The following is a 15056-nucleotide window of genomic DNA, read 5'->3' as shown; positions in this document are numbered from 1 at the left end:
CTTATTTCTGTTATTTATCTATGCTTGTAATTTGTTTATTTCCTATGCTGATTTACTCGCCTACAAAATCATTGATTATTATTTTTTTCCAAATAGAGCTATTGAAGTCATCTGATTTTTTTTCCATATCGCAATATATATCGCAGAAAAAAAATATTATAAGTATTAATTTATAATTATAATTATACTAATTATTTTATAATTAATGTAGGCCTGTTACATTCCTATTTTTATTAGGCATATTATTATTAAGTTACTTTTATTATTCAATTAAAATTAATTGAAGTTATTAACAAACTGAGACAGACTCAATCCAGAAGAACTGTGTCTCCAAGACGCTTCAAGAAATCTGTTAAAACTTTTAGGCACTTGTGTAAAAATGCTGTAAAATGAGGATGCTGTCAAAAATAATGTCATAAATAGATTTTCTTTATGAATTAACTTCTGTTAACTAAATTAAATCAGCATTTGGTGCGAGCTTCCTTTGTGTTTAAAGCAGCTTTTGTCCTCGGTGCACTTGAGCAGAGTTTCTCAGGAGCTTTGCAGTGAGGTTTCTTGAACCTGTATTTATAACTTTTTTGTTTTACACTAGATTATAAACAAAGAGTGATTTAAGAATTTACAAAATGTGGATTAATATGTTTTAACCCTATAAACTGTATCATATTTGATACACAAATTTCCTGTAAATGATGAACATGATCAAACTTTGCTGTTAAATGTGTTTCTCACACAATCTCCTCATGTCTTTATTTCTTCAGCTCTCAATCACTGCATTATATGTTTGGATCATTTCAATCTCATTTTACTGAGACAGATTATTGGAGATATTGATTGACGACTGATATTGCTCAATTTGGGCCTCTGAATACAACTGAGCTGTTTTTCCTCCATATTCTCATTATATCAGAATATATGAGCCATAAAAGCCTGATGGATCAAATATGATGCAAAATTATTTTTTAATGTTTTGTCTAAAGTTTCAATAAACTTCCTTTTGGCTTCACAGGGTTAAAGTGTATTGTTTTTATTATTAACTAATCTGACGTTTGTTATTTCTGATGGTGTATTAATTCTTTTCTCTCCAGGCATGATTTCGTTATTTTCCAGGAGCCTGATCAACCCCCCGTTAACATCACAGAGAATGGCTTCACTAAAAAGGTGCAGACATGCTTTCATTAAAATATTAACACTGCAGTCATCAATAAAAATCAATGAAATAAAAAGCTTTATTTCAAGCAACGACTTTCACCGACGATTCGTCTCGTCGTCTCTGAGAGAATAAGCGGCGTCAGATGCAGAAAGCTCTGCCATTACTCCGTCACTGCGTCACTTTACTTTCACTTTCTGCATAGTGAATTGACTGAGATTAAGACGTTCACCGGCATAACTCTTGCGCAAAAGTTGCACGGTGCTTGTGTGTGATATCCATTGGCTCGCCTTCATGGTTTAAAACAGAAATATTTCCAACATTGCGACGTAACCAATTCTTCTGGATTGAGTCTGTCTCAGTTTGTTCTGTTTCTTCATGTCATTCCATATATATATATATATATATATATTATAGGATTTATAGTTTAGCATTTAAACCCCAGCTTCTCTACCAAATGTTGTGTTTGGAAATCATGTCTGAGCATCTTTGTTTACTATAAATGACAGTGACTGTGATATTTTGCAATATGACACAATAACATTCAGATGTTTTACACTACCATTCAAAGGTTTGGGGTACTTCTTCTCACCAAAACTGCATTTATTTGATTAAAATACAGTAAAAACAGTAATATTGTGAAATATTACAAATTTAAAATAACTGTTTTCTAATATAATAATAATTTCTATTTAAAATAATAAGAAATTAAAGTGTTATTTATTCCTGTCATTGATGATATCAATTGAAAATTGAGGATAAATAATAAATAAATTATATATATATATATATACACACTTTTTTTTGGACTTACGCAACCTGTCGAAAATGTTGAATAATTATTTTGTTTTTTATGTTTATGAAGTCTCTTCTGCTCACCAAGGCCGCATTTATTAGGTCAAACATACAGTCGTGACCTTTGGCCACGGCTGTACAGTAACAATTGTGAAATAATATTACAGTTTAAAACAGCTGTTTTCTATGTGAATATATGTTAAAATTTAATTTATTTCTGTGATGCGCAGCTGTATTTTCAGCATCATTACTCCAGTCTTCAGTGTCACATGATCTTCAGAAATCATTCTAATATGCTGATTTGCTGCTCAAGAAACATTTCTGATTATTATCAATGTTGAAAACAGTTGTGCTGCACAATATTTTTGTGGAAACTGTGACACATTTCATTTTTCAGTATTCACAGATGAATAGAAAGTTCAAAAGAACAGCATTTATTTGAAATAGAAACCTTTTGTAACATTATAATTGTCTTCACTGGCACTTTTGATCAATTTAATGCATCCTTGATGAAAAAAAAAAAATTATAATTTCTGACCCCAAGCTTTTAAATGGCAGTGTCTTTAGGCGAGTTTCTCACATGAGGTTTGTGAACATGAACAGAGTCTGTTTGTTGTTGTCAGTAATGCACAGATGACACTAATTCCTCTGCTAACAACAGGCTAATTTTCCAGCCCATTACAGTCATGTGCTGCATAAACACAGAATGAACATGGAGCTATAAAAGCAGCAATCAGAGATCTGAAGTTAAAATACAACAGACGCACTGAAGCATCACAATTACACAATCTGTGATGTGGTTTTTAAAGAGACAGTTCACTCAAAAATGGAAATTATCTCAGCGTTTACTCACCCTCCACTTGTTCCAAACCTGTATGAGTTTCTTTCTTCTGTTGAACACAAAAGAGGATATTTTGAAGAATGTTGGCAACCAAACAGTCAATGGTAGCGATTGACTTCAATAGTATTTTTTCCCATACTAAGGAAGTCAATGGCTACCGTCAACTGTTTGGTTGCTAACATTTTTCAAAATATCTTATTTTGTGTCGACGGTAGCCATTGACTTCCCTTGAATGGAAAAAAAAAATACTATGGAAGTCAATGGCTACTGTCAACTGACCAAAGTAAAAAATTTTCCCATACTATCAGAGTCAATGGCTACCGTCAACTATTTGGTTGCCAACATTCTTCAAAATATCTTCTTTTGTGTTGACGGTAGCCATTGACTTACCTTGAATGGAAAAATACCATGGAAGTCAATGGCTACCGTCAACTATTTGGTTGCCAACATTTTTCAAAGTATCTTCTTTTGTGTTGACGGTAGCCATTGACTTCCTTTGAATGAAAAAAAAAAATCCTATGGAAGTCAATGGCTACCGTCAACTATTTGGTTGCCAACATTTTCAAAATGTCTTCTTTTGTGTTGACGGTAGCCATTGACTTCCCTTGAATGGAAAAAAAAATACTATGGAAGTCAATGTCTACCGTCAGCTGTTTGGTTGCCAACATTTCTCAAAGTATCTTCTTTTGTGTTGACGGTAGCTATTGACTTCCCTTGAATGAAAAAAATCCTATGGAAGTCAATGGCTACCGTCAACTATTTGGTTGCCAACATTCTTCAAAATGTCTTCTTTTGTGTTGACGGTAGCCACTGACTTCCCTTGAATGGAAAAAAAAAATACTATGGAAGTCAATGGCTACTGTCAACTGACCAAAGTAAATTTTTCCCCCATACTATCAGAGTCAATGGCTACCGTCAACTATTTGGTTGCCAGCATTCTTCAAAATGTCTTCTTTTGTGTTGACAGTAGCTATTGACTACCCTTGAACGGAAAAATACCATGGAAGTCAATGGCTACCGTCAACTATTTGGTTGCCAACATTTTTCAAAGTATCTTCTTTTGTGTTGACAGTGGCTATTGACTTCCTTTGAATGAAAAAAATCCTATGGAAGTCAATGGCTACCGTCAACTATTTGGTTGCCAACATTCTTCAAAATATCTTCTTTTGTGTTGACGGTAGCCATTGACATCCAAAGAAATTTTTTCCCCCATACAATCAGAGTCAATGGATACAGTGAACTATTTGGTTGCCAACATTCTTCAAAATATCTTCTGTGTTGACAGCAGCCATTGACTTCCCTTGAATGGAAAAAAAATACTATGGAAGTCAATGGCTACCATCAACTGTTGGGTTCCCAAAATTCTTCAAAATATCTTCTTTTGTGTTCAACAGAAGAAAGAAACTCATACAGGTTTAGAACAACATGAGGGTGAGAAAATGGGTGAACTGTCCCTTTAAGCTGGCGCTCTGGTGAATGGCGTCTGTGTCTATGTGTGATGTTGCTGATGGGCATCTGTAGCTGCAGACACACCTGAAGTCGCCCTTGTTGCTACTGACCCTCTCGGCTCCACAGTACAGCACCGTCGTCTCCAGCACCACAATCTCCATTCCGATTGAGCTGTTGCCACGGGAACTGGTCACGTGACACTGCCAATTACCGGAAACGCCGGCATCGATGTTGGACAGGATGAGCTCGCTGCGAAACGAGGGCGAGATGACACTGAGTCACACTTCAACATGAGCCAGTTTAACACACGGACAGTCGAGAACATGAGCATTTGTGTTAAATTATCATGAAAAAGGCTTTTTTTCTTTATGAACTGTACATTTTTGCATCTATTCAAATAATAAATGATGCACATTTTCTAAGTGCAAAATTAATTCTGTTTGAGTGGCTGTTTAATTAAAAAACAAATCCATCAATGTGATACTGAGCACCAGCAAACACAAGACTAAGGTTATCCAGACTTATTCAGCTTTGCATTATTAATACACTGTAAAATTTCCAACAGCTTTTGTTCCTGCATTTCTACAACATTTTCGAGGGAAACATTGAGGGACGTGCATGCAAGCACACACACACACACACACACACACACACACACACACACACTCCGGCTCTCCTTTCCTGATATAATGACTGTCAGTTTTCATTCTGCGCTCGAGTGTGTGGAGGCTGATGTTTGGATCTTTAAACATAGATTGAACTCTTTCAGAGCAGACTGTCCTTCAACTTTAGTAGTCAATTTTGTAGTCGACTATTAGATTTACATTTGGCTCAAACCAGCGTTAAATCAGCTCTGTGTAATTCTGCACCTTTACCGCATCAGAATTACAGAAATAACCACATTTGCAAATTTTCTGAAAATGTGACTGATTACCAAGGTGTTGCTATGAAGTTGCTGGGATGTTGCTAGGTGGTTGCTGGCCTGTTTCTGTGTAGTTGCTAAGGTGGTTGCTAGGGTGTTGCTATTTGGATGCCAGGGTGTTGCTATGTGGTTGATATAATGTGATAGGGTGTAGCTAGGATGTTCAAAGTGGCTCCAAGGGTATTGTTAAGTGGTTGCTAAAGTGTGCCAGGTGGTTGCGTACTGGCCCAGCAAATTACGAGTCCATTACTGAGTCTCTACAATATAACTCAGGTCCCTCCTTCAGTCAAAAAAGGGGAAAAATGCACATTTCTCCTTCAAAAGCAGTTTACAAGTAGGGTGTCATAATTAGATGCATGCTTCAGGAGAAATTAATTAATATCCAAAGTGCAATGCAGCCATCTTTACCGTCTATCTAGGAGATTATCCAGGTAAAAAGTAGCATAAATCATCCTGATGTTCTGATGACATCTGGTTATGGCACATTATTCCTCTCTGCTGTGGTCTGGCAGCACTTAAGAGCCCTGATGAATGACCTCGGACCCTCGGACCGGCCAGCGGCAGCACTAGAGACTGACCCATCTGCAGCACATACGGCTCAGAGAGCACTCTGAAGAGCTGCGGTCGGGCAACTGCGCTTGTGCCCTGTTAAACTGACAACCACATGCCAAAAATAACAGAGAGCTTCCCATAAAGAGACATGAGAGATGCTCTGTGCTCATATGATGAGAAATCAATGATACGACACAAGCAGAAATATTCACAACAAACACAAAGAATAAAAACTAGCTAAACATCTCCTGCGGTGTTACAAAAAATAAATAAATAAATAAATAATGTCACAAAGGCTTAGAACAACATGAGGAATTACATTAAATGTGTGCATTTAGCAAACACTTCTATCCGAAGTGACTTGCAATTGAGGAACAAAAGCAATTTGTCACAGAACCAACAATATTTGAAATAACATCTTTAATATCTCAACTATTGCTCATAGACAAGAGCGAGATTGAGACTTTGCTGAAGTCTCCTGACAGAGGTGTTTCTCCTGAGAAAAAGACCCTGTAATCATACGTGTCTCCTTTAAACTTTCAAATGAGATCTCAACAATGTATTAAACCGTGCTCAAGTTTGCTAAGATACCAAAGTCTAACCCTATCAATTTATGAATTCATTTTATAGCTCTATATTGATACTGTATGACAACTATTCACTCTTTTCTCCAATGAAATTTCAGGAAAAACATGAAAAAATGTGAACGAAACATAACTGAGGTCTCCATTAATGTGAGCTATGAAAACGCAATGCCTGATCAGTTAAGTATGAACCTTTTTTGGTTCGATTTAATGAATTTTAAGAAGTTTTTGGGCAAACTACTCATTTAAACATCTGCCACATCATCTTTCCTCTTCTCTCAGTCTTTGTGAGATATAATGAATTGTTGTTGCTCTAATGTCTGTGCAGAAGGAGTTTGTGGTTGGTCTGTGCAGCGTTCCAAATGCCCAAACCAGCCCAGAGTCTCCATCATACACATCATCATCATCATCATCATACGGCATCAAAATTAACTTTATTTCATTTCTACTAGATGTTTTTTGTTTAATATCCTGATGTACTCATTCATGTGGACTTTAGCAGCCACCCAGAACACCCTAGCCTAGGAACACCCAAAACACATCAACTGCATAGCAACACCCTGGCAACCACCCACAAAGCACTAGCAACACTTAAGAACACCCTGAAAACCACACACAACACATTAGCAACATCATAGCAACACCTAGGCATCCACACACAACGTATTACCAACCACATAGCAACACCCCGGCAACTACCCACAACATATTAGCAACTGCATAGCAACACCCTGGCAACCACCCACAACACATTAAAAACAAGCAACCACATAGCAACACCCTGGCAACCACACACAACACATTAGCAACTGCATAGCAACACCCTGGCAACCACCCACAACACATTAAAAACAAGCAACCACATAGCAACACCCTGGCAACCACACACAACACATTAGCAACTGCATAGCAACACCCTGGCAACCACCCACAACACATTAAAAACAAGCAACCACATAGCAACACCCTGGCAACCACACACAACACATTAGCAACTGCATAGCAACACCCTGGCAACCACCCACAACACATTAAAAACAAGCAACCACATAGCAACACCCTGGCAACCACACACAACACATTAGCAACTGCATAGCAACACCCTGGCAACCACCCACAACACATTAAAAACAAGCAACCACATAGCAACACCCTGGCAACCACACACAACACATTAGCAACTGCATAGCAACACCCTGGCAACCACCCACAACACATTAAAAACAAGCAACCACATAGCAACACCCTGGCAACCACACACAACACATTAGCAACTGCATAGCAACACCCTGGCAACCACCCACAACACATTAAAAACAAGCAACCACATAGCAACACCCTGGCAACCACACACAACACATTAGCAACTGCATAGCAACACCCTGGCAACCACCCACAACACATTAAAAACAAGCAACCACATAGCAACACCCTGGCAACCACACACAACACATTAGCAACTGCATAGCAACACCCTGGCAACCACCCACAACACATTAAAAACAAGCAACCACATAGCAACACCCTGGCAACCACACACAACACATTAGCAACTGCATAGCAACACCCTGGCAACCACCCACAACACATTAAAAACAAGCAACCACATAGCAACACCCTGGCAACCACACACAACACATTAGCAACTGCATAGCAACACCCTGGCAACCACCCACAACACATTAAAAACAAGCAACCACATAGCAACACCCTGGCAACCACACACAACACATTAGCAACTGCATAGCAACACCCTGGCAACCACCCACAACACATTAAAAACAAGCAACCACATAGCAACACCCTGGCAACCACACACAACACATTAGCAACTGCATAGCAACACCCTGACATCCACTTACAGCACATGAGCAACAAACAACTGCATAGCAACACTCTAGTAACCACCCACAACACATTAAAAACAAGCAACCACATAGCAACACCCTGGCAACCACACACAACACATTAGCAACCGCATAGCAACACCTAGGCATCCACACACAACGCATTACCAACCGCACAGCAACACCCTGGCAACTACCCACAACACATTGAAAAAAAGCAACCAAACAGCAACACCCTGGCAACCACCCACAGCACATTAGCAACTGCATAGCAACACCCTGGAAACCACCCACAGCACATTAGCAACTGCATAGCAATGTCCTGGCATCCATCCACAGCACATTAGCAACAAGCAACCACATAGCAACACCCTGGCAACCACCCACAACACATTAGCAACTGCATAGCAACACCCTGGCAACCGCACACAACACAGTAGCAACTGCATAGCGATGTCCTGGCATCCACCCATGGCACATTAGCAACAAGCAACCTCATAGCAACACCCTGGCAACCACCCATATCAAGTTTTGCATGCACTACTCACATTTTCTTCAAAATAATATACATGCTGTATGCGTCCAAACAAGGGTAAAAAACAACCATCAATGAGAACACAAACACACACAGTGACCTACATTCCCACAACAGAGCTCTGTTGTCCAGCCGTCCACAATTGTCTCCAAAGCACTTCATTAGCAGCATTTACTCTCATACACTGACATTTCACAATTTGAGGATAATAACAGGCCTGTGAGTGTTGAAGTTGGGGGGCTCCACTGATGAATATTTCAAAACCCAGAGCATGAAAATAGTTCTGCCCACTATAGACGCTCTTCAGTTCAGTATCGCTGAAGCATGAACAAGAACAGGTAAATAAATGTGAATTATTAATTAAATATTGAATATTAAAAGAATAACAAAAGCACACAAACACACTCAGGAATACTCTTTCATCACTATGGTGTTTAATTAAAACATATTAATTTAGTAGATCTAAAAGCGGCTTACAAAGGTGCTATACATCTTAACAGCACGATTTTCTCTAGGGAATCAAACTCGTGACTTTAGTGTTGCGAGCACCATAATCTGAGACACTCCAACACTCAACAAACAAACCAAAAACTAATATAAAATACACAAAAATACTGTGATTTTATTATGCGTGTGTGACATTTGTCATTGCATGAAGCGGATTATAAAATGAGCCCAGATTCTCCATCACACACACGTCATCACATAGCATCAAAATGTACTTTATTTACTGTCTGCTACACGTTTGTGTTGAATATCCTGATGTACTCATTCATGTGGACCTTAGCGACCACTCAGAACACTCAAATGATGACAATGGAAGCAATCAAAACCAACAAAAGAGCAATAATATGCATTATATGTTCCATGAAGATATTTTGTAAATTTCCTACTGTAAATATATGTCAATATGGGGTGCTGTGTGTACATTAATGAGGAAAAAAAAATTAACTTAAATGATTTTAGCAAATGGCTGCAATATAACAAAGAGTGAAAAATTTAAGGGGGTCTCAATACTTTCCGTACCCACTGTATATATATAACAAAAAGAAAACAAGTAGATAGAATAGCATTACATTACCGCATAGCAACACCTTGGCAACCACCTACAACACATTAGCAACTGCATTGCAATACCTTGCCAACCACCCACACCACATTACCGCATAGCAACACCCTGACAACCATTCACAACACATCATAGCATAGCAACCCCTTGGCAGCCCCCTACAACACATTACTGCATAGCAACAACCTGGCAACCACCCACAACCAGAGCCGGCCCAAGGCATAAGCGAACTAAGTGACCCCAAGAGTACATGAAAAAAAGCAATATTAAATATTAAAATCATTTATATGTATCATCTTATTATTTCAATAGCGACGAATCATGCAGGCACAACAGCGCTGTATGACAAATGTATGACTTTTATTTAGTTTTTTCTTTTTTTATTAAAAATATCCACAAACTTGTTTACTAGCCTACATCATGAACTCCAGCCTATTCTGATTGTGAAATAGTTGTAAATTAATTGTAAATTGTTTGTAAATTGTAAATTGATTGTAAATTAATTAGTTTTGTCGTTTAAACAACCTTACTGGGCAACCACCCACAACCAGAGCCGGCCCAAGGCATAAGCGAACTAAGTGACCCCAAGAGTACATGAAAAAAAGCAATATTAAATATTAAAATCATTTATATGTATCATCTTATTATTGCAATAGCGACGAATCATGCAGGCACAACAGCGCTGTATGACAAATGTATGACTTTTATTTCGTTTTTTCTTTTTTTATTAAAAATATCCACAAACTTGTTTACTAGCCTACATCATGAACTCCAGCCTATTCTGATTGTGAAATAGGTGTAAATTAATTAGTTTTGTCGTTTAAACAACCTTACTGACCATGTTAGTTGATCTATAATGTGCGCTGCTGGACGCTGTCGTGTGGATCTGTTGAATTTACATCACCTAAATTCACCCATTTCTCCCGAAATACATGAAAGTAAGTGGCCAGTGAACTGGGAGAAAACAGAGTCAACTTTACCTACACAATGTGTATTTGATTGGAATAAAACACGTTGTCAAATTTTTATTGAAACGTTTATTATTGACGCTTTCCATAGAAATCAGTGTGTATTTAACAAATTATAAATGTCTTTTTTTGCTAGTACTTAATTGAAATGTCTATTTAAATGTCTGAAATCAATAAAATCTTAAAATAAATTAAATAAAGCGGCTGTAAACACTGAACAGTTTTGATATATGAAAAGCACAGAGTGCGTCTTTCTCCGGCTGACTAGTTAATTAGCATAGCCTAGGTAGGGTATCTTGTTGTTTTAAGGAAGTTCATGTTTGATTAAACATCCGTAAATAGCCTTGACATCATAATATATTATAATATTTTACTTAGCTAGTTTTGATTAAAGTTTTTGTCTTCTGTGTAAAAATAACTTTCCTTTCCTTATATATTTTTTGTAATAAAAATAAGCTTCTGTTTCATAAACTTGGTGCTGATAGTACACGAGTTTCACAATTTGAGTTGAATTACTGAAATAAATGAGCTTTTCCACAACATTCTAATTTACTGAGATGCACCTGTATTAAAAGCACTGAGCGTGTCTTTCTCTGGCTCTGTGCCAGCCACAGTTAATTAGCATAGCCTAGGTAGGGTACCTTTTTGTTTTAGGGAAGTTCTTGTTTGATTTAACATCTGTAAATAGCCTTGATATCTTGACATATTGTAATATTTTACTTAGAAGACGAAAACTTCAATCTAAAACCAGCTATGTAAAAATAACTTTGAGTATATATTTTTGTAATAAAAATAAGCTTCTGTTTCATAAACTTGGTGCTGATAACAGCTTAACATTAATTACCTTAGCCTACCTCTGAGGTCTTGCTATATTCCAATATCATTATGCCTCAATTAGCTAGTTATAGATTAAGAGTTATTGTTTTAGATGTGTGTTTAATCAATTATGTTGTTAAAATAACATTCTGTTCCGTAAATGCATTGTCAGCTGGTTTATTTAGCTACTTTTCAGTACACCGCATTAAGTTTGCCACTTAGTACTGTAAGACTGAATGTTAAAGTGCAAATGAACACCTGACCACTCTTGTGGGTTTGCTACTGTTACAATTAAAAATCGCATAAGGGTAAAAACATAACAGGCAGACATTGGTATGATGTAAGCAACACAGCTACAACAAAAGAAATCGATAATGGGTGTGCGAATAATCAAGCATTGACAATAATCAGTCGTATTGGCAGCACTGAGGGGCCCCCCCATGTAAAATTCTGCTTAGGGCCCCATAAAGGCTTGGGCCGGCCCTGCCCACAACACATTATTGCATAGCAACCCATTGGCAACCACCCACAACTCATCAGCAATCGCATAGCAACAACCTGGCAACCACTAACAACACATTATCACATAGCAACCCCTTGGCAACCACCCAAACACATAACTGCATAGCAACCCCTTGGCAACCACCACCAACACATTACCGCATAGCAACCCCTTGGCAACCACCACCAACACATTACTGCATAGCAACCCCTTGGCAACCACCCAAACACATTACTGCATAGCAACACCCTGGCAACCACCCACAACGCATTATCGCATAGCAAACCCTTGGCAGCTACCTACAACACATTACTGCATAGCAACACCTTGGCAACTACCCACAACATATTAGCAACTGCATAGCAACATCTTGGCAACTATCCACAACACATTACCGCATAAAAACACCCTGGCAATTCTTCCATGCAGCTCATAATGCATTCAACATTTCCTCTATCAACAGTTTCAATGACAAAGCAGACAAGATTTTTTGAGGTTGCTTTCAGGTTGATCTAAAGTTTGTCTCAGGTTTCAGCCCAAAGCATGAGACACTGACTATTTCATCATGAAATTATCCATGTTCCTCTAAAGGTCGAGCAAATGTTGGCCGTTTATTAGAGTCTCTGCTCACCTCTGAGGCACCATTAGATCATGATGATGAACTGAGCACGGGCTTTATGGGATTACAGACGAGTAACACACTGGTCTGCACTATATAAACAGCAGGCTATGAGACAGTCAGGAGAACAGAATACAAGGACTGGAAAAACAATGAACATGGCAGCAATTTATTTGAAAGTTTTACTCCTCATAGAAACAGAAAAACAAACATATTAATGCACTGAATGAAGTTTGCTGCAAATGAAATTACTAATTGATTTTGTGTGCCAGCAGGTCACTCAGTGCGTGTGTCTGCTGTCAGTCTTCCTCTCTTCTGTCCGTCCTCAAACCTGAGAGTCCGACACAAACCCTCATCAGACAAACAGAGCCATAATGAGAGAATTAAACTCCAGTCGCCATGGTTACCAAATCACCCGAGAGCCAATCAGCCCAGAGAGGCAAAAATCATCAGAGAACAGAGATCGTGTAAGTGTGAGTGAAACAGTCAAAAGAAATATTTATCCTAATGTCAAGATGAACCCAAATTCAATTCCATTTGCTTTCTTGATCCTGTCAAGCCAGACATATGAAAAAAAAGAAAAAATATATTTTTGTTTACCTTAAAAAGTTTGCATATGTGTATCATATTTGATGCATCAGGCTTTCATGGCCTATACAGTCTGATATAGTGAGAATATGAAGGAAGAAAACAGCTCAATTTTAGTCAGAGACTCAAAACTGAGCAACAATATGCAATCAAAGCATGAGACACTGACTATTTCATCATGAAATTATCCATGTTCCTCTAAAGGTCGAGCAAATGTTGGCCGTTTATTAGAGTCTCTGCTCACCTCTGAGGCACCATTAGATCATGATGATGAACTGAGCACGGGCTTTATGGGATTACAGACGAGTAACACACTGGTCTGCACTATATAAACAGCAGGCTATGAGACAGTCAGGAGAACAGAATACAAGGACTGGAAAAACAATGAACATGGCAGCAATTTATTTGAAAGTTTTACTCCTCATAGAAACAGAAAAACAAACATATTAATGCACTGAATGAAGTTTGCTGCAAATGAAATTACTAATTGATTTTGTGTGCCAGCAGGTCACTCAGTGCGTGTGTCTGCTGTCAGTCTTCCTCTCTTCTGTCCGTCCTCAAACCTGAGAGTCCGACACAAACCCTCATCAGACAAACAGAGCCATAATGAGAGAATTAAACTCCAGTCGCCATGGTTACCAAATCACCCGAGAGCCAATCAGCCCAGAGAGGCAAAAATCATCAGAGAACAGAGATCGTGTAAGTGTGAGTGAAACAGTCAAAAGAAATATTTATCCTAATGTCAAGATGAACCCAAATTCAATTCCATTTGCTTTCTTGATCCTGTCAAGCCAGACATATGAAAAAAAAGAAAAAATATATTTTTGTTTACCTTAAAAAGTTTGCATATGTGTATCATATTTGATGCATCAGGCTTTCATGGCCTATACAGTCTGATATAGTGAGAATATGAAGGAAGAAAACAGCTCAATTTTAGTCAGAGTCTCAAAACTGAGCAACAATATGCAATTTGGTGCAGATGCTGATATTTATAAGATGAAATTCTGCTGCTTGTAATGTAAATCAATGAGATCTTTATAACAGTACAGCAGATACTGACATAAAATGATCTAAATATCAGATGATTGAGAGATGAAGAAATAAACATTCCTCAAAAGATCCTGATGATCAGATTTGAGACGCACTGATTTTTCTAAAAATGATTGTACAGCCCAGCTGCTTCAGTGCAGTAAGTGTTCATCTGGAGATATTACTGCAGTTATTCTGACGCTTACTTGATAAAAACCAGTCAAGATTTGACACGAGAAGCAGCAGCTGAAGCTGGACGCTTGTACAATTACACTAAAAGAGCTTTTACTGGATAAAACACTCTAAACTATCATTCAGACGACAGAAAACATGCAGGAGACTGAGTGTGAGACAGCTTTAACAGCAGAGTTTGATCATTTAGAGGCTTTGCATATCAAACATGATACAATAGACCTTATAAATTTCTGGTCTTGTTGTGAATGATTCATTTCAATGCATGAAATTGTACTGGAGAAAATAAAGGTATATAACAACAAGCAGATTCGTAATTTGAAACATTTCAATCCTCAGGTCAAAAACACAAACGTATAACCTGCAAAGGGTCCGACCACAATCTGCTCTTAAATCAAACAATTAGAGCTATGGAAAGATCTGTGTGTAGTTTCCTCAGACGCATGTCATTTACAGACGCTTTAATGGCAGTGTAGAGCAGAACATAATGGAGGCTGTATATTTTTACTATAGTACAGCGTCCTGTGGGATCTACCGTACTAACTCACTCCATCAGCTGTGTGTGTGTGTGTGTGAGAGAGAGAGTGTGTGTGTGTGT

At 38.1% G+C, this 15056-nt stretch overlaps 1 protein-coding gene across 1 annotated transcript in view; it reads right to left on the bottom strand.

Moving 5' to 3' along the window:
- The window catches only part of LOC107689349 (adhesion G protein-coupled receptor A3-like), a 113235-nt gene that overhangs the window by 43325 nt on the left and 54854 nt on the right, over window positions 1-15056 (bottom strand). The window contains exon 8 of the mRNA XM_016487303.1: window positions 4320-4484. Within this exon, the coding sequence (XP_016342789.1) occupies window positions 4320-4484 (165 nt within the window). The remainder of the gene's footprint in view (window positions 1-4319; window positions 4485-15056) is intronic.

This window comes from Sinocyclocheilus anshuiensis, unplaced genomic scaffold (genome assembly GCF_001515605.1).
Source record: "Sinocyclocheilus anshuiensis isolate Anshui unplaced genomic scaffold, SAMN03320099.WGS_v1.1 scaffold709, whole genome shotgun sequence".
Lineage (NCBI taxonomy): Eukaryota > Metazoa > Chordata > Actinopteri > Cypriniformes > Cyprinidae > Sinocyclocheilus > Sinocyclocheilus anshuiensis.
The sequence above is the reverse complement of the archived record's forward strand: the minus strand, read 5'-3'. Positions and strand labels throughout refer to the sequence as shown.